This window comes from Platalea leucorodia (genome assembly GCF_965183815.1).
Source record: "Platalea leucorodia genome assembly, chromosome: 4".
Lineage (NCBI taxonomy): Eukaryota > Metazoa > Chordata > Aves > Pelecaniformes > Threskiornithidae > Platalea > Platalea leucorodia.
Window position 1 is genome coordinate 19843468 of NC_138826.1, and position 21528 is coordinate 19864995.

General features: G+C 43.0%; 1 protein-coding gene across 3 annotated transcripts; it reads right to left on the reverse strand.

Moving 5' to 3' along the window:
- Nucleotides 1-2629: 2629 nt before the first annotated feature.
- On the reverse strand, nt 2630-21351 carry RPP30 (ribonuclease P/MRP subunit p30). Of its 3 annotated transcripts, none has more exons than XM_082309249.1 (11): nt 21242-21351; nt 20187-20242; nt 19810-19866; nt 19037-19111; nt 18405-18476; nt 12571-12660; nt 10334-10450; nt 6755-6784; nt 6288-6325; nt 5110-5189; nt 2630-3091 (listed from the first exon to the last, which is right to left on the reverse strand). In XM_082309249.1, the coding sequence occupies exons 1-11, from the start codon at nt 21321-21323 to the stop codon at nt 2982-2984; spliced, it is 807 nt and encodes a 268-aa protein (XP_082165375.1). In that variant the 5' UTR covers nt 21324-21351; the 3' UTR covers nt 2630-2981. The 3 variants fall into 3 exon arrangements, with proteins under 3 accessions (XP_082165375.1, XP_082165377.1, XP_082165376.1); XM_082309251.1 differs by having other exon boundaries at nt 21238-21341; XM_082309250.1 differs by lacking the exon at nt 18405-18476.
- Nucleotides 21352-21528: the final 177 nt, after the last annotated feature.

Sequence of the window (21528 nt, forward strand, 5' to 3'; positions counted from 1 at the left end):
AGTTGAGTAGTGGGGTTTACACAGGGTTTGGCAATTGGGGTCAATAAAGAACTCAAGGACAGAGCTCCAACCATCACGTAACTGTTTGGACTGTGGGATTCAGATGCAATGTTATGAAGGTGAGAGGAGACAGTATCAGGAATGTGAATTTTTTTAAGCTAGACTACTATGAAGTCTGATGATTGAAGAATGCGAAAAGAGATTCTGTATATTTGTAAATTTGTACTGCTTTTTCTGTACATTTTGTACTGATCTATTTCAGATTAAATAAACAGAGTGGTTCTTTTTATTTGCTGGAGTGGACTATGGAGTGGTGAGCATGCACAGGGTAATTCTGTCTCTCTTTAAAACAAGTTCACATCTTGGGCTCTGTAAAATTCTTAAAACTCAAAAAAAGTCTCAGCTGCCTAGAGCAGCTAGCCCTTGAGCTACCTCCCTGCCACTGTTAGATAAACGCCATCTCTTACTTATTTTGTTAAATGGAAACATGTATACAAAAGCAGAAAGACAATACTTGAGTAGCTAGTAAAACAAAGTTACAGTTTTATTACTGAATTTGCTTTAGAATCTCAGTTTCCCAGCAAGTTAGTACTTACTATGTGAAGCACATGAGCCAGCTTCAGTTGTCCAAGCCAAGGAAGACACTGAGTCTTGCCAGGAAAGGCAGGCATCTCGCCCTCTGCATTCACAGAAGCAGAACAATCTTACCAGTACCACCAGCAGCGACATCAATGTCCAATTTCATTGGGACATCACATGCTGCATTCAGTTAAAATCCTAATGCCCCAGGGTGTGGCCTCCCAGAAAAACATGCCACAGGCTCCCACACACCTTCACCAACCCATGTCAGTTGGCTTCTAGCCAGCAGGATTTACAGTCTGGCCAAAACAACATCCTGGGCAACGAGGTGGGGTCAGGAGCGGAGTGCCAATTTTGGAGACTAAGTGAATTTACAGAAACCCCAGAGGAGCAAGCAGAAGAAATGTCTATTCTGTCTGCAGCCAGCTGCCCTAGACCGAGGCCAACAGCTTTAGACAGATGAGACTTTTCTCACACAAACACCATAACTTGCGAGTGTCACCTTGCCAGCAGTAGGGTTTACTTGTGAACACATTCTTCTCCATAAAAATTACGACACACCTCCGCTCGCTGCCCTTCTCTGCAAGCTGCTACTTCACTACTTGTTTCTGCACAATTACCCGGAGACTGGGAGCATGCCTTGCAGGAAATAGAAATGACATCAGTGCTGGCTAACTCCGTTTGTTTGTCATCCTAACCGAGCAGCAGTTCAGTTGTTCAGACACCAAAGTGGCCAGAACGACACGCTTCAGGAAACTGAGGGAGAAGAAACTTTTCAATCAGTTCCTGAAGCACTCTATCTACTTAAAGGGCAAAGATGCAGACTGTACATTTTTTTAAATCGAGTCAAACAAGTAGCAAGGATCTCTAGCATTCAAAATCCTTTTTCCATACACTAGTTACAAAACAATCCCTCTCATGCTCAGTTTATTCTCCGGCCAAGGCAAGATAATGTGTCATTCTAAAAATTGCACCAGACAAACACATTTCTGCTTCTTCTCTGGTTAGAGCATCATTTTGGAGGTAAGTCCATAAATGGTAAACTACTGAGTATATAGATGTATTACATCCCAATGCCTATAATAAAACAGACTCAAATCACAAAGTCAACAAGTAAAGTAACAACATAAAGGAAAAATATTTCATTATTTGTTGAATAAAGCAAAAGCTGCTGTGACTGACACCAGCATTATATAGAACTATCAGCCTACTGAGAACTTCATCCATTCTGCTCAGTCCAGTTCCTAAGAGCTCAGAGATGACCCACTGCAAGATTTCTGCAATATTTTACGTGCTATAACTTCCGCTTCTTAACTTGTTGTCAGATGCAAATAGAGAACTGGAATATTCACAGTAAAGCTGGCTCAAGAGTATCTTGAGTACAGTAGCTTACATAATTTTTGTATTGGTTTAATCAAAAGAAAAACTTCAGTCAACATTTGGAAGAGCTCTGAAAATGCTCTGCTGATTATAAATCTGTTATGATTGCTTTTTTGGCAGCCAGATTAGGTTTACTGAGGCATTAACAGGAAGGCAAACGGAAAGGCAGGAGGCAGAAAAATGAACACTCTCATAGGCAACACTGCCAGACCAGGACATAAAGAAGGAAATGATGCAGTAAAAATGATGTGACGTGGAGACTGCTCAGGCCAAGGTGAGACAGCTGTTACGCTGCGACTGCAACATACCACGCTGAGCACACATTCAGCATAACCTTGGGCTCTTCCTTCCCATCTGTGGCAACCATCTCATGTTACTGTTTGGTTTTAAGAGCTGCAGGACAGGGACGGCCTTTGGGATGTGTGTCTAGCAGGTCAGGTCAGTCAGCCCTACTGTAACACAAATCCAAGATAGCTCCTAGCAAGTGACAGATGCTGGGATCTTCTTTATAGCTATTGATCACGAAACAGAACGGGAAGCAGATTTTTTTTTTTTTTTACTACATACTATTCTTCACAGGCCACTGAAGGTAAACTTCATCTACTGGCTTGCAGTTGTAAGGTTTAGTACAGAGATGTGTTTAAAACGTGAGAAACCATAAGAGCTAGACTTGGCGTTCTTAGAAACATTTTTAATGACAAGGGATGCACTTGTACAACTGAAAATTTCTGTATGTTAGAAACGTTGTGCTGAGTTTGCACTAACTCCAGAAGACCTAAGACAGGGTGGAGAGACGGTCTCCTGACCTTGGCCAGAAGCCCACCATGACCTTTCAAGATGCGGTGAACTACCATTCAGCAGACTCATTCCCACAGCTTTCCTCACTTGAACACCAGAAGAATAATTCTTCTCCAGGCTAAATAAAGTAGTAAGGGAGGAACTGGGCTGGCTGGAGGGTGGGAGAAGACTCAACATTTGGTAAAGATGGGATGGGAGGCTCCTGTTGACAATTGGTTCAGTCCTCAAGCTTGAGTCTTAGCTTTTTTGCAGGCTGGCAGTGTTGTTTCTTCCTCCTCAACCTTGCGAGGCTTCTTCACCGTGTACACTACCCCACAGGCACTCTTCCGAGTTTCTGGAACATACAAGCAGAAGCTGTAGTACCTCAAACAAAATAACACTAATACATTTAATGCATACTCATTGAAGGTGCCCATGCCTCAAAGCACAGTTCAACATGTTTAACAGCCAGCCAGTCAGCACACACAGCAGGTAAGCAACCTGCATGCGCAGGATCTGGGGATACACTGCCTTATGGAGTGGGGAAACTAAAGGGGGAAGTCCAATGGTGGGTGTAAAATTACAGCAAACATAAGGGAAATCTGAGTTCTGCAGGGGTTGAGGGGCTGCAGACACACAAAACCATAGGAAACCAGGCTTAATCAGTTCAATAGCCACAGAAGGACACATTCTTGAAGCACTGTCAAAAGCATTTCTGAGCAAAACATAGTGCTCTTAAAAAAAAAAAAAAATAAGAAATGTATTCACATACCCCAGGATTCTTAAACAGACTATGCTGGCTCAGCTATATTGGCAGAGGCTCCCCTATACATACCAAGTAAGTGGCTTTATGGTATTCAAGAATATTTTATTTACAGAACCCTCAGCATTACCATAAAACACTACTGTGTGATGTTATCAAACTCCTCATATGTTTGCCAAACAACCCAGTGAGCCCAATCCAATTTCAAAACTACTGGTGGGAGGCTTCTCTGCAAAATTTGAGGTAGAAGAGATTCCCTACAAATACTCTGTTAGCAAAGAGGTTCTGCAAGAACCTTGCCAAAATATATCAACTTATTCTGGGCCAGAATTCTGGGAAATGGCACCTGCTATTTAATTTCACAGATAAGATAGATGATGGTCTTGAGAAATTCCACATAAACTTGACAAAAATTCTTCTAACACACTGATTTCATGTAGTTGAGTAGTAGGCTGGAGGAGGACCCTGTTCACAGAAATGCCCTCTCTAAGAGATGAAAGCTACCTGCTGTGAATTACAGCAGGCTCAAGCCCCACCTCTACTGAAACAAGAGATGCAAACCAAATCCTACTGTGCGTTTGAAACTTAGAACAACTCAAGTTGTTGGGAAGGTGACTAGAAATCATACCTACCCAACAAACTTTGACAGAGGCAGAAATTAAGAGCTAGATGTGACTACTCAGTCACAAAGTTAAACTGCCATCAGAATAAACAACAAATTCAAGAAACACTAAGAACCAATAAATAAGCATGTGAAAGGGAGGGTAGAGATGGAGAAACTGGTACTACAGTGGAAAGCAAGGGTCTAAATTGATTGCTGGAACACCAACTGTGGCATCTCTTTGCTGCACTGATACCAGGACACAAAATACAACTGGAAACCTTTTGTTTTCCAGTGCAGGGGACCACAAGCTAAATTTCCGCTTTCTTAATATTAAAAATGGGCAAACAGAAGAGAGCTACTGTGAGCTGTCTCTGCTGAGAGCATAAGGAAGCAAGTTTTGTTTCACCAAAACACCTCAAGCCATCATACACTATATGAAACATTTTTTTCTAAGCAGCAAGCACTCAGGGTATTTGATCTTGCATCAAGTCTGAAATGGTCCACACTGAAGAGTGAGTCAGAAATAGACCACCTAATGAAGAATCAGAAAGGGACACGGCGAAGGTTGCTCCTGCACTCAGGCTGCAAGAGGGGAAACGCAAAACACATGCATCCCGATTTTCTTGAAGTCAGTGATGTAGTTTCTGCTGGTGTCACTGAAATCAGCATCCAACCCTTTCTGAAACAAGGTATAGTTTCACTACGAAGCACAACAGGCAGATCTGTGTTTTGGCTAAACAGTTTATGACTCGTTAATGTGGTTAAGCGAGTACTCCAGTACAGACAGCACCATCAATTCAGCCACTGATTTGCTAACATGGCAACAAGGGAAAATAAAACACCCTTGCCGCACAAGCTCCTCTTCATGCATTGGACAAGGGAGCTAAAACCCCAAGCTGACTCACTCTATAAGGTCTCGGATTTTTTGGAAAATATGCATTAACAGGAACTTAGTTTAACAAATGCAAGTGTTACTTAGATGAGTTTGCATGCGCTTTTCACTTACCTCCATGAAGCATGGTGGCTCTGCAGTTGGTAGACACAGCTGCCTTGGCTTCGCTTTCTGAGAGGCCAAAGAGCAAACCTCTGTCACCTTTGTTCAGGATCAAAACGCACAGAAAGGAACAACCAGAATAGGGAAGTCTGTCTGCGTGATAGGTTTGCTTACTCTACAAATAACTGGGAATTAGCAAAGCTGTAACTCAAAGTGACATTTTGCATAAGGTTACCCAGAGGCAGGGAAATGAGGGACCAAATTCTCCTGGCTGCAGTTCCCCAGCAGCCCTCCTGGAAAGCTCCTGGCAACGTCGCTTTTTTCCAGACAAGCTGTACTTTTGTAAATAAAAGTCTGTCAACACAGGAATATTTTTATATGCATAATCAAGTAAAAAAATGACCCCATTGAAAATTTCAGTTTTGGGGAAAGGGCATTGTCTGATACAAAAGCATTACACTGAAAAGTTCCCAGCCACCTTGAGCAGGGATGACACCAGATTAGGTATGTTAATTTGGGTTGAGCCTGACTGCTCCTTTCAAGAGGGAAGGAAATGTTGCACATAAAATCCTTCCAGGCCACACACCCTCCCACACAGTTCTCACGACTCAGAGCACGCTCCTCCCTTCCAGGGACAGTCCAGATACATGCTTGGGGGCAGGGAGGAGGGAGTAGTAAAAATGTACCTGAATTCCTAAAAGAAGGGGAGAAAAAGATACTCTTCTTGGTTTCTAGAACACAACCACTTATTTAACAGCATATATGTAACTAAGGACTGGAAAATTCAGAGCAGAAGTAACCAGCACTCAGACAGGAACTTTATCTTTCTTAATATAAATATGATTGTATAGCTTCTTCTACCAAAGATGTGGCACCTTGGAGATCATAAGTAATAATTTCTGGTTTAGTTCACAGTGTCCATAGATTTTTATGGTTTTTATTCATTTCTACACTTACAACCACACAGTATCATTGCATATCACAACAAAACATACCTGTAGCTGAACACAGCCATTACTGTTTACAGTGACTGGTCATGCCACCCCATGACCAAGAGCTGTTGCTCCTTCCACACCCACTCAGAGCTCTGATTCATCGAATTGGTCACCAACAAGCATCACTGTGCAAAAACTACTTTGAACTTTCACATGTTACTAGTAACTGCCGCCTTTGACTTAGAAAAAGGATACAGATTAGCCACATCGTAAGGACCTCGTAGTTCTAGAGGCTAAAACAAAACAAAGAAGGTTGGATATGTGCACACACTCCCTCGGACGCTGACAGAGTGTGAGCAGGCAGGACAGGGCTATCAGGAAGGCAAGATTAAATGCTACATAATAGCAAGCTGCTGAAGATGCACTAGGAAATCAAGCAAATACTATTACTTTGGAAAACAGAGTCCCCAACTGGGAGAAAACTGTCATGGAAAATACCACAGCAGCAAAAAAACCCCACACCCAACCAACCAAAAAAAAAAAAAAACCCAAACACCACAATACAATTCTTTGGTAAAACAGATTAATTAAAAAAACCCCACAAGATGGCAATCATATTTAAAATTACAATTTTTATATGCTTAATATATAATTAAAGCTGTATTTTCAGCCACAGATAAATCCTCAAAGTGTTCTGACTTCAACAAAAATCTGGGACTTACCCTTTCAGCTGCACTAGATATAACAATGTTCTGGAAAACAAAAGAGAACAAACGCTCGTCTGTCAGATGCATCAAGAAATGGAAAAAAAAAAAAATCAGCAAACAGCAAAGACTTTATGAGCATTAGCTAAGATCAGGCTCAGAGCCCAACTAACCATCAGAGTATCTGATGCCCTCAGATGAGGTGAACTCTAACAGGGTGTGGATGTTAATTTGGGGACATGAATAAACCCAGGTTATCTCCTTGTCCCCTACAGAGAGATGAGCACAGGGAAAAGCCCTCCCTTGCACTTACAAACCTCTCACAGACAGATGTGAGTTGAATAAGCACCGCACCTTTGAGAGGGATAGGACAAGCAGTATAAGTGTCAGCAATGGCATTAAGCAAGCATGTATCAGCCTGTATCTCTCACAGTGGACTTTAAAGGGACTTTCAGGGTAAAGAAGAAATGCAGAGTTGCACACACTGTGTTAAGTGCACCCTTTAATTCCACTAGCTGAAAGAGGCCCCACAAAAATGACAACTTGGCCTGAGCTGTAGCAGAAATGGACTTAGAGGAGGAGTCCAGGACCCCCCAGAAGCAGCTTACAGGTAGTGCCTTTACACAGTCTGGTGCTCCCAAATTCTCAGCCTACTCTGTGTTGCAGTACAACTCGATCCTAACCTCAGCATTCACATTGGCCTTAATCAAATTCACACTGGTTGAGGAAACCTGTTTGCAGCTAGGCAGTGGCTGCCAATTCATGCCATACACTCACTTCCCTCAGCACTGGCAGCCCCATGAAAATCACCAGGCAGAGACATCCTTCTCCCTTCTCTCCCAAAGGGTTCCTACAGAACAGGTACGTGACTGCTCGGGGGCTGGCAGATACCACAGCTCAGCTGCCAGCGCTCTTCTGATGTTAAACCTCCAAGGATGCTCACCCAGGGGGAGACTGTTTTGCACAGGTGGAAACTGCAGCAGCAGCAAAAAATTCCTTGCACCCTTCATACTGAATAAAAGGCTTTGGGAATTCCTGCTTGAGTGGGTGGGAATGAGAATTGTACTGAGGCAGCGAAAGACTTTCCCTCTCTGATGTCAGTACCACCAACACATCACACCACCTCCAGTTACAAGGTGGGGCTTTTGAACCCTTCCCTGCACTGCTTTGCTTGTCCTGCCACCTCCTCAGCACAAAGAGCAGGGCAGACACTGGAAGAAAATGCTCTGTGCGCAGCTGGAACTCAACCCATAAAAGAGCTATTTGCATGGAAATGACTGCATGTTCACACTGTGCCCAAGGTTTCCTCGTGTGCTGAGGAGGAAAGGATGGGACAGACAACTCTGCCTTAGCATAAGGAAAGCAAGAAGTGGAAGCAATACATACATCAAAGTGACTTAACAGCACACATGATGGAGCCTAGGACATTTCTTTCTGCATAGTTCACCTTTCAAATGACTGCACTATGGATCCCAAGGGTGCTTTTGAGCTTCAGTGGTGCTGACTGCAAGAGTTTGCTGGGAAAATTCAAGTCTCCTGCTCTCAGCTGTAGCAACCGACGCCTGTCTCCCAGGCTCAGAGAAGCTCCCAGAGCAGCTGCGTGAGCCATCTTGAACCAGCGTGGGATCGTGGTTCACTGCTGTGCATCAGAGATGCGCTCCGCCTGGTTCAAAGGCAACTGGCTTCCAGTCAGGGGACGGGTAAGATGGGAGGAGACAAGAGCAGACAAGAAAAGCACTGCTAGCGAGTGAAGGAGAGGCAGGCAAAGGCAAATCCACGGGAAGGGCTAAAGGGAGGAACTCAAAGGCAAAACATTATCTCGCCAGGTAAAGGAGACAGCAGCTGTTCAGTACACTGCTCCAGGCACAGTACCCACACTCAGTTACCAAAACATGGGAGGTGAGGGACTGTGGCTATGCACACCTTCTGTCTGGCAAGGCAGGCAAGTCCCTCCCTCATTCCCTGCACATTTTGACATGTTTTATAGACTCTGCTCAACGCCAGCTCTGAGGACACCAGTAAATTTCTGGAAGTTTCTCTGCCCTACTACAACAGAGGAGGAACAAAAAGATCCAAAAGCTGCCACAAAGTTCAGCAACTATAGGTAACAGAAGGCAAGAGCTACATGCCAGGTGCCAATGCAAGCAGCCTATGGACCAGCCATCCCATGTCTCATTAAAAAAAGGCTTTACATAACTGATGGAGACAAACTGCCAGTGAGGGCTAATAACCATCTCTGCCGGCTCACCAGGTACTCAGCCTGGAGGCAAAAAATAAAGACAAGCTAGCAGTCCTCTCCTAGCTATTCCAGTGCCTAACAACGACTTGTCATGCCCAGCTCCAGCTTATTTACCTTCCAGGCACAGACGATGCGCTAGACTGACAGATGCAGAAAGAAAGGGCACTGTGCACAGACCGAGTGCCCGAACGTCTCACTTGCTCTGTTTGTGACACCAACTCAACTGATGCTCTCTAAATCAACAACCACATGAGAAGCACATCTTTAACTGCCGAGAGGAAAGAGGAGCACTGGCAAAAAGGAATCCCAAAGGAAAGGGGTTTTATGTGCAAGTACCTCATCTCCAAGTCAGTATTTTGTGCGATTAACTTCCAGAGCTGGGCTTCTCGGGAAAGGCTGTGCAAATACTCACTTTCTTCTGTAGCACTAAGGGAATTCATCTGTTTGACCCACTCTGCTGTCCTATAAAATAGGCTGCCATGCCTGAGGGGAACTGAGGTAACAATGGAGATGCTTTTAATTGGCCTTCCAAGCTGTATATCCCACTTCAGACTAGATCTGCAGGGTAATGCCAATTTTGGCTTCTCGGGACTAGCTAAGTGTGGCAAAGGCCATTTCCAATAAAGGTGGTGGGAGCTACAATTTCTTTTAACTTGGATATGTATTATGATATGCTTCCCTGTTAAAAAAAAAAACATGGCCTGAGAGGACCCAGCATGACAGGCAGCTTAGCCTGGGAGGAGGTAAGGTATGAAAGCAATGGATTACAGGCGTCTCAGCTGCAAGCGTTACTTCTTCCTTGGGTTTCAATAGCAGGGAAGAATGCAGTTGATATGACTGCAGCAAAGGCCTGGCTGATAGCCAGCTAGCTGTTGGGTCTGTTTTGTACACTGGGAGTTTACTAACCATTTAAAAAAATCAAGATTTCTACTTTTTTCTTATTATTTTCTATGCTCCATATTCAAGGTATACTATCAAAAAAGAGCTTTTGGTCAATCAGAAATATGAAATGAGGGATTTTAAAGAGAAACATGGAATTCAGTTCTAGTGTAAACCTCAGATCTCTGGCACTTTTTTTTTTTTTTCCTTCTTCTTTTGTTTTGGGTATTGCATACAATAATAACAGATAGGTTATTCTGAAAAAAGAATCTAACAGTTTGACAGCTTAAGAAAAAAGCATGCAGTGGTGTGTGGCTGGAAGTATCTGGAGCTAGAATAACTGTGTCCTTGTATTAGTAGGCAAAGAAGTCACAGCTTCAGAAACCCCAGCATCAAACTCATTTAAAATGGCTCAGTCTGTACAACTCCAGAAGAATTTGAACTGAACTAATTAGCTTACTTTCACTTTGAGAGCTCACCTTTCCTTTGCAGATCTGCATCAGGCTGATCGCATTTGAAATTGTGTATCTTCTCATTGTGGAGTCTTTGATGGCGGGCGTGTAAAGAAGTTCAAAGTAAATGCCTCGATCTATTGCCTTCACATGAAAGAGAGTGATCAAAAATCAAAAGGAGAGAAGCATAACAATCTAACAACTGCCGTCTATTATTGATGCAGCTTATTCTCAGTTTAACTGTGTTATATATGAAAAAATTAAGGTGCAATTGTTCCAGCAAGAGCACAGCATAGCACTGGGGGGGGGAACATTTCATTGTACACCAGGTACGTGTACTTGAATCTTGGGATGACAGATAAATGAGGTTTAACAAACAAAGAAATACCAGCCACTTATCAGTTGCAACTGGCTTTCCTCTGTCACAGAGTTGAGGAGACAGGTAACCGCTGCTGGCCAGAAATAAGTCTTAAAATGTTGAGGACTCTCCTCCTCTAGCCCCACAGCTTGCTGTAAGGAAGACCACCGCTTCCCACAGTACCCATATCTTGCAGGTGAGGAATTTGTCCTTGCATAAAAGCAGCAATGAGGTCCCTTCTCTCCTGTCTCACAGCACACTCTGGTATTTGTGACAACGTTAAATAACAGTGAGTCACAGGAGAGGTTCGAAATAGTAATAATATATTTTCAGCTGCTTTAAAATCCCTTGCTATCTCTCCAAGTACCTCCCCAAAAGCCTGGTATTCTTGTTTTTGCAAACACACAGAAAAAAGTTAAGCAACTTGCTATAGGACACAGTGAGTGTACGATAAAGACACAATTCAAAGCTAAGAGTTCCTACTTCCCTGGACTATACTGCATTTGCCTGAAACATTACTCTATGTTTTATACTCATATTATTTAAAAAATGCTGCAATGTTAATACTGGAAGAGGGTCCAGTAACTGAATACAGATGGAATTAATCCAGCTCCCATCCATGCATGACCTCTGAATGCAAGCATAACAGAAGCTATGTACACATCAAATGTTTTACAGAGCTGGTCCGACATCTGCAAACAAGAAGAGAAGCCTGAATTTATCAAAACCAAAACAGGTGACAGCAATACATCAATTTCCAGCCAAGCAGATTTTTAACTTCATCCCCACCGCTTCAGCTGCCTGCCAATCTGTCTGTCTGGCATCACAACAACCAAAACTGACTGCCCAAGGATGCACAAAACCAGTCTGACAGACTGCCTTGAAGGTGGGAGTGTGGAAGCTGAGAAGTAGCTTGTAAGGCAAATATCTCCAAACACAGGACTTCAAGAGCCACCCAGCTCCTCACTTGGGTCAGCTGCTGGAGTTTTAGGCAGCTAGGGTACGTTCAAACAACATTTCATACAAAATTGTTATTCCAAGTGGAATGTTGAAGTTCCCACTCTATAGTAAATTCCAAAGTATTACTTTCATTCTGTTTCAGGATTAATTCTAGTTATTTTTTAATTTTTATTCTACATCAAACTTTCTGTAGAAGAGGAATTGGGATTTCTAGCCAATTCCAAATGTAAATTTTTAAGCACTGAGGACTACATCAGCCAAGAATGCCCATGTGGAATGAACCTTGACATATACTCGGAGGAAAAAACTAGTTCACTTAAGAACATGTTCAGATTAAGCTTTCTGGCAAACCACCAACAGTAGGCAGAATTGTATTAACAAAATATTTGATCCATGCTGATAGTCATCTTGTGTCCCACAGCAGATATTTAGCAATTCCACATTTGGTTCATTTGCCAAGACATTCCTTTGTCTAAGTATGGATTCAAGACAGTTGTCCTCCAAATAACTGGCACGACATCCTTCTCCCAAATTAACACTGTCATTCATATTCTTTTGTCTTTTAAATCACAGGGCTGTTTATCTATTCTGACACAGCTGTACCACTCCTGGTTTGGGAAGCAGCTTAGTCAGCAATCACACCACATCTCACTGCTTAGCATAGTAGTGGGCTTAAGGCTGTGTTTCCATTCCTTGGGAACACCACTTCAGCCTTCTTAAGTGGGGGACAGGAAGGAGAAAAAGAAAGAACATACATTACTGTGTATTAAATGCTGCAGTGGAGGCCTTGAAGTGAAGGACATCTGAAACAACACTAGACATTATGCAAGAAAATAAAAGAACCACTTGGACGGGAATGGTGGGAGGGAAATGGTAGGGAATTCAACTCAGTCTGACATTAAATACAGAATTTAACAGCAAGAAAACAATTTAGATGTAAATTTACCATATTCACAGGGGGCCTTCGGAAGTAGAATGGCAGCTTTTCTGTTACATTTATGCATACCAGATCCACATCTAGAGTTGTACAAGCGATCTACAGCAAAGAAATAGGAACAGATTATTAGATATGCCAAAAAATGCATAGCCAACTTTAGATGCACTGATATTCTCCTTCATTTCTTAATGCAACAAATGTCTCTCCAGGGTGAGCTCAGTTTTAAAATGAAGAGGTACTATGCCTTGCAGGTATGCCAATAAAACAGCAGGGCTATAGGTGCACAGCTTGAGCATTTTGGGCTTAAAACCCAAGCCTTCTCTCACTTACAGAACTACTTTTCCAATAAAATAATGACCAACCCAAAGGCAAGACTTACTGCTTTGTTTTTATCTGACATAGGACATGCAGAAGCAATGCTGGCTTTTAGCAAAAGAACCCACAGCTAATGAAGGACAACCCCTGTTTACAAAGGGAACAGCCCAGGAACTGCCCCTTAACCCATCACTCTAACTCCAGTGTAGCAATTCTTTGTTTTCAGGATTAATTATTTTTAACAGAAGCAACTGAGAAAAGACTGAAAGAAAAGCAGAATTTTAGACTGTGACTGGTGGTGCCTCATGCCCAGTACTGGAGGCCGATCCGCAGGGCCTCGCTTTCCTGGCTGGGTGGGGAATGTGCAGCCCTTCCTGAAAGCCACCTCTCTGGAGCAGTCTGAAGATGGCACCGAAGGTTATAGTTTAAAAGCTTAGCTTTGAACTCACACCACGATTTACAGCCTGTATTAAAAGACGGAAGGAACGAACAAAGGGTGGAGAATCTCCACACCGACATACAGAGAAAATCAAGTGCACATAAAAGGGAGCCTTTGATTTACATATAATCTCATGCACACAAGACATGTAGGAATTATATATGCCTAGCCCGTAAAGATGATTACACAGGGCCAGATTAATGTCTGGAAGCAGCATTGTAACAAAGAAGATAAAATGGGCTGAAGATATTGACAAGGAATTTTCTATGCATAGGGGAACTCTGCTTTCAGAAACCTGCCAGCAACTGCTCCAAATACACCTGGGCCAGGCGCCAGCCATTCATCCCTCCGGCGGGGGTTGCGGGGACTCCCAGGGCTGGGCCGCAGGGTAGCCGCACTCCGTGGGGTAGCCGCATTCTGCTCTAACGCAGGGCAGCCTGTCGCTCTGCAAACTAGTCTTCTACCAGTTTGTTGACAGGAAATTTGGATAGAGATGAGAGCAGAGGCCCAGCTTTAGGAATGTTCTTAGCTGTTGGTAGCACTCCTTCCTAGACAAGAGAGCCACAGCGCACATGCAGGCAATTCAAAGATCCAGAATACCACAAGGTTTTTGATGTTAAAATGTCTCTACCAGGCCATCCAGATTAAACTTTATCTTCATGCCCTACCTGTACCAACTCTGTTAGCAGGACACGGTTGGAAACTACTGCATCAAATTAGACTTGCACATGTATGTTTAGCTCTACTACAGCCAGTTTTAATCTTTTTCTTATGTGGAGTACAAACTACCACTTAGAGGCGATTTATAGGAACATGCACACAGCAAATAGCTCTGAATCATGTCCTAGAAAAGATGCTAGTGAGGCCATAGGAAATTCTGGAAGAGAGCAAGCTGAAAATGAAGGAAAGTAAGAATACACATCAGAAACACACAAGTTGCCCCGTGTGATGAGAAAACAAGCCTTCCTAATCAGCTCCAGAAACACTGGAAAACTCTTCTCTGTTTTGCAGATTAAGCACAGTGGGAAAGGGAATGACCCAAATACCAGGATATCTACAGCATTCCAGTGACAAGAACATTTCAGAAAACACCACCAAGGAAAAACAAATTTAAGAGCCATCCTTCCCCATAAGGGAGAATTCCTGGACTGCACGAAAAGTTGGAGAGGAGATTACTCCAAACACTCCAATGTTCAGCCCAGTTTTGGCTCCTGGACAAGTCACACACGCAGGCAAGTTAAGGTTACCCTGCCTGCTGAAAGGATCTAAAGTGCAAAAACTTCATACAGAAAGTGATATGCAGCAGTTGCAGAGCCAGATGCTTGCCTGGCCGCACTGCGGGCAAGAGCCCCATCTGCTGGGAAACTCCAGACAGCCAGAAATAAATAAATTTGCCACTGCTTGGATGGCCTGAAGAAAGCTTTGGCAAACATTTTAGGAATAGACATTGAAATTTGGCTTTGCACTACATCCTCAGACTTATAAAAGCCAGTTTTTTCAGATACTGGTGATCTGCTAATTGCTTACAAACAGCAGGCAGAACTAACTAATATGATTAAACCAGAATGCTTAAAAAGCAAAATTTTTTAAAAGCAACAGGCACAGACCTTATTACTGGCATGGAGTGGGCGTTCCTGTTGCAGCCCAAAACAATCCTCTTGGGAGACTTAAAGGAGCATGTTCTACAATTATCTTGGCAAACACAGCTTCCTCATACCCCTGAGGATATAAATTATTTGGAGAATTTGAGCAGATCTTTCAATACATACCACTGCCACACTCAGTCACAGAAAAGCTTCCCTAGCTGATGACAAGAGGGCACAGACTGGTTTTGGGCCATGCTAAAATTACAGCACATCGCCAATGGTCATGTATTTCTTTTACAAAACCACGAAAAATCCTGTGGATTTCCTATGGAAAATAGTCCAAGTGCCAAATTGTTGGTGAGAAAGATGACGCTCTCAAAGTAATGTTGAGTTACCAACAGCCAATTTTAAAATACAATTTGTGGTGCAAGACCCACCCTAGAAGGCTTTATCCTTAACAGTGAAATATCCATGAGTCATAAGAGCCAGAGGTATATGCTGAAACTCCATGCGCAATGTCACTTGCGCCAGACTCCTGTTGATACCTCTACAAAATTGACACAGCTCTCCACAGGGAATTAGAAAACCTAACATCTTTAAACAAAAGGCAAACAGACTTGTTCACATTCAGGGTAGATTTGTAAGGATGAAGTCTTTCACCTTATGCAGTTTGCAAGAAACATGCTTGGGTTGCCTCCCCAGCTCAAAGTGCCACCAGCATGGAAGCAGTGAAGATGGTCTCATCGACAATCCTGCTTCCTTCCTAACACACTGTCCATCACTTGCAAGAGTGTCAGCTTAAACAGTCGCTAACCGCACTGGCCTGCCCAGAGCACAGCCATCCTCTCTGTGCCGGCGTAACTATCCACGTGGGTGAATGCTGAATCAGAGTGAGAAAGCGGATCTGCCTGCAAAATAACTTGGTGAAAACTCTGGTTACTTTTCAGCCAAAAGCGTGTTCCTCAAACCAAACTGCCATGCAGCTAAGCAAGCAGCTTCACCAGCAGAGCAGACAGGGACTTGCAGGAGTGAGTGGCTGTTTACAGCAGCTTAAATACTGCTGCGGCTGGATGTCCAGCCACAGCAGAACTCATGATACGGCTGAAAATAAAAAATAACCACCCTTAAATGAGAGGAAGCCCTTTCCTCCCAGAACAACACAGCATGCCCCTTATGATTACCTGGCTTCAGGTGCTTGTTTATACACATGATAAATTGATTGAGCTCACTTGAGAAGCAAGATTTTAAGTTGTTGCCAGAGATCAAAAGAAAGAGGCGGAGAGTGGCCCTCAAAAGCATTTTACAACTATTTACCTCTCACACCCCCAAGAGTCCTAAAATCTTGCAAGGGAAATAAAAGCAGTCAGAAATGAGTTTCATTAGGCTGTAACTGTTATAATTAATGCTTGAATTCTTCTGCTGAAAGATTCTTTAAAGTTCACCTTCCTTCTACAGCCTCTTGCTTTGTACTTTACTTGGACAAGTTTTCAAAAAGGAGGGGAAATACTTTAGAAAAACAAAACAGAAGAATATAATTTTAATGTGTCAAAACAGGTACTCAGGAGTACTAGAAAGTAGCTTTAACTTATTTAAAAAAAAAAACCAACAAAACAGACTCAGTTTTATACTGACAAGCTCTCTTTGAAAGTAAATTATGGCACTCTTCCAAAGAGATTCACATTTGTTTTTGGAGTCCCTGTGCCTTCTTCATGCTGCTTTAAACTGCACGCCTGCTTGCTGCCTGCCAAGGCTAACAGAGACGGGGTGCTTCCACCTACTCTTCCAGTTCAGAGTTAATGTTATTATTTATGAGCTTGCAACAGGTCAGATGTCACAATTTTGGGTTTTGTAAGAAAAAAACATTCTGACAAAAAGACGACTTGCTTCCAGATGCTCCACTTGATCAGACCACTCACATCAGCTGTTACCAAGTATTTGAGAACAATTTAATTAAAAACAATGAGAGAGGCGGAGATAACGAACACCTATCACCCAACAAGCCAAGCTGAGATCATTCTGCCTCGGACAGTGTTTTAAAACTAGGAATTTTTCTGGCAGTAAAGGTCTATTCAAGATGTAGCAGCTATGGATAAAAGCTGGAAGACAATATCGTGCTTGGTGTTAGCAACGGCTGAAGAATTACTGCACATCACTGTGTTTAGATATCACTTCTAAATAGTAAATGTCTTTTTCAGTCAAACACCAGAAATGGACCGAGCCAGCTCATGGGTCAAACACACTTGCAACACCTTGTGTTTCTAAAATCATAGAAGTGACAGAGTATTGGGGGTTTTGTTCAAAATACTTGCATTTTTATTAACATAAACCAACACAAGAAACAGCACTGGGCTAAGGTCACAAATTAGTCCTAACTAAGGTTTTGAAAAGGATTCACACCCACTATTTTCTCTCACTAGCACACTTGGAGCACTGCTACAAATGCCAGCATCTGTTCAGTAACATTGATAGAGCAACACCTTCAAAGACTCACAAATTTTGTGGAGGCAGTTTTCAGTTGCAAGTTTGCTCTGAACAGCCAGGATAAAATCTGAGTGAGAAAATGACCGTCTGCCCTTCAAGTATTTACCCCCAAGGTTGCTCTACTTTTGTACAGCCTCAGTGGTGGCCTCGGTGGGCAAAGTAGCAAACATATCATGCAGTCATAGAAGTGAAGCTTCTCTCACTCAACTTCAGCATCCAAAACACTCAAAACCAAACCAGAAATCTCAGTCTGGCAATGTTTAATCAGGCATGTTTACTTTTGGAAATTTTATTTTAGCTGTCCATAAGATGCTATGACAACCAGAACTAGCTCTGTCTCATAAGCTCTTGCTCCTCTTTTGATTTACAATAAAGAATTAAAAGGAAAAATTAAAGAAAAAGAGATCAGCTATTCATTTGGACAAACTTCCAAGAGAAAATCTGAGACTAAAAGGAAGAAGGTAACTCTCAGAACCATGTTAATTCCGCTTTAAAATCCTCCTCCTTTTCCTGGCATTTCAGAGACTAGGAACAATTAGTGGTAACAGAAGATAGCAAATGTGTTTTGGGGAAGCTGTCAGAGGTTGAGAAGTTAAAGTTCAAGACAGAAGTTTTCTACATGCTGATAGTATGTGTATACATAAATATATATTTAATATATATATATTTTTTCTATATATATATTAGAAAAAAAGAAGGATGTTTTCACTCCTCACTAGAGAGGAGTACTCAGTAGAGTACAAGATACACAAAAGAAAACACAGAACAGCAGCATACAAGTCGGTTCATCAGGTAGATGTTCCAGACTTTAACCAGTCACCTCAAGGCCTTGCAGCTTCCTGCAAGCCCTCCCAACCTTCTCAGTCTATCAACTGACCAAGCAGCCTATGTTGCTTAATTAGCCCCATGACACGCAGGCCTGTATAAAATGGGAAATAAATCAAAACAAAGCATGTACTCAAACTAGCCCAAGGCACTAAAAGTTATGGAATGAGCATTACCAATCAGATGATTCTACTTACATGGAACAATTTCTCGGTCTTCGGAAATACTGCTATGATGTCATATAACCTTATATTTGCAGATGTTGATCTCTACAAAAGGAGAAAACAATTGCTACCTTGAATTCTGGCAGATGCCAAAGCTAAGCACAATGATTACGACCAAAATAATGAGAATAAAATTCCTTTTTCACTTTCAAGTACTAAAACAAAGCCAATAATCATCCAATTACATAGTAGGTCTCTGCTGTGAGCCACACTGTAAAGTCATTCATTCTCATTTTGAGGCTTGTCCAACCCACCTAGTAAGGCACTTGCACCTTTTGCTTCAATCACGCAGCACTAAAACATAAACAGACACAGGGCTTGCTCATGGTCTTCTAGTTTACGCACAGAAGTCAAGAAATCAAAGAAAACAAATGAGGAATAGAACTGTTGTCCCATACTGACAAATGATCAACAGAAGCCATATCCAGTCTTGTAAGTCTGCGTCTCTTCATGATCACGTTATTTGCTAAAGATGCGATGCGAGAAATCACTGCTGAGTGTTCTATAAAATCCACAAAGTTCTCCCCATACAATTTCTAAAGTTTCATTCATTGATTGAGAAAAGGAAATAAAAACTGGAAAATTAATACACTAAATATACTTACCAAGAGATTACAGTGGGAAGGATCAGAAACAATAAGTGTTAACCGGGTTAAGACTTTAATTCTTTTAGATGTCCCCTACAAAAAAAAAAAGAAATAATACAAAAGCCTTAAAAAGCTACAAAGCAAAAATTTGTGGCGACTTTCACCCTGTCCACTATAAAAAGAAAATGGTGCCTTGCTCATATTCTTGCCTATACTGATTTTCTAAAGTCTGTAGTTACACTTCCCTATTTTATATTGATCTGTTTGATATTATACCTGCCCGTTACAAAGAACGACTGTTTCCCTGAGGAAGGGTCAATAGAAAGGAAAAAGAAAGAAATAAAGGAAAAATAAGTAAAATAATGCAGAAACACTGAGTATGTTTGAATACTGCTACGGTTCCCCAGGCAGGCCACAACTGTGAGCAAAAGCAGTTCCTGAATTAACATGTCAGTGATTTGAAATACAGACTTGGTTCATTATAACCAAATCTTGCTCCATCAAAACCAGGAAGTTATTTCCAAAACTCAAATTTCAAGAATTATACTGTAATTATTCAACTGCAAGAAGATTCAAAAGCAATTTATTTAATAATTTCTAAAACAACGAATAGAGCCTACACTAACATGAGTGTATCGTTCTTCCAATGCTGGGAGTTTTAACAATCAAGCAATGGACAAACTTCTCTTTTTTGGTTAACATGTAAAACACAAAATCACATATACAAACACACCAGGGTAAAAAACATAACTCAGAATAATAATACATAGATAGAATGTAACTAGACATACTTGTACAATAGGCAAAGATGGAAACAACTCTGAAGGAGATACTGGCTTGACGATTTCCTTAAATGAGAACAAAACAAAGTTATTCAAAATGTCACGCCTTAAGTTTACAATGTAAACAAAAGTTGTGTTCCAACCCTAAAAAGAAATTTGCCATGCCAACAAAACTATTTCCCAGGGACAATACACGGACCATATTAAAAGTTAACACCAGGGCAACTATATTGAATTATAAAATGGGAGTTTGGTCAAAAATGCAGACATTGGTACTTGCGTCTAGACGTGCATTCTGCAGATAAAGCTATTTGGAAACACGTAATAAGGCATGTAGCTTTACAAGAGAAAACACACTAAGAACAAATAACCCCAACAAAAATTACCTGTTTCTTTTCTTTAAAATCGATGACATGATTAAGAGCAACTGCAGAATATCCCACTGAAAAAGTAAACACATAAGAAGACTATTTTGTCCAGTAAACTAATGGAAACAAATCCAAACAGAAACCTGTTAAACACTCATCACTTAAATGTCTCATAATTAATAATGGCATGCATATTTACCTTTCACATTATTTTTTTCTGAAGATTAATTCACCCAAAAAGTGCCTTAAAATAAAAATCTGTTTTTCTTTTAATATGCCCCAGCCCTGACAACACTTACTCAATGGGAGAGCGTTATGAACATGAATCCTTGGGGTTAGGGTCCCCAAAGATTTTGCCTTAGTTTGGTCCTGTTGATGACTTTCTTTAGGGAAAATGGTTAGGGACATTCAGGACAGTTGTTAAAACTGCAGACAACACAGAGCTGGGAGAGATACAGCTACAGGGGAAGGCAAGGCGAGCATTCAAAATGATGCTGACAAAACTGACGAAAAGGTGTCGTTCAGCAGGGACGAGAGGAAGGTGGTACACCTGCCAGAGACACACCACCCCGAGCACTGGACAGGCAGCGCCTGGCTGCGCAACAGCTCTGCAGAGAAGAGAGTCAGGCCATAAGATACTGCAGGTGGAAAAACGTGTCCGCCTTGGGAAAAAACAACTGTTAGGCTGGGATAACCAGGCAGGGACAGAGCCTGCAGGGCGCAACGCAAGCTGCCCTTGCTACCGCCACTGCGAGGACCTCGGTCCTGGTCGCTGCCCGTGCAGAAAACCCCCAGTCGAACAGGGGGAGCGGAGGGGAGCGAGGGGGGACGCGACCCGCAGGGAAGCAGACGGCGAGGCTCAGCCTACGAGGAGGGAAAGCCCAGCCTGCAGACGGACGCCGTGCTCGCACCAGCCCGGCGGAGCTGCCGCCCGCGTCCCGCCGCCCTCCTGGCCGGGCCCGGCCCTCCCCAGCTCGGGCCCACCGGCTCCGCTCCGCTCCGCTCCGCAGCCCGAGCCCCGGGCCGGCCCCGCCGCCCGCCCCACTCCCGCCGAGCCCGGGGCACTCACTCACAGTGCGCTGCAGCCTCCAGCAGGCCCTGCAGGGACTTCTTGTCCGGCCCCTGCGGGAGGTTCAGGTCGGCGAAGCCGGCCATGCTGTGCGCGGCGGCGGGGCGGGCACGGCACGCGGCACCGCCCCCGCTGGCCCGCGGCAGCCTGGGGCTTGTAGTCACCGCCGGTCCCGGGCGGGCGGGGCCCCGCGCCCGGCGGGAGGGGCGTCGGCCTGGCGGTGGCCGCCGGCCGCGTTCACAAAACCGCAGCAGCAAACGCGAGGAGTGTTTCCCGTCATGGCGGGCGCTT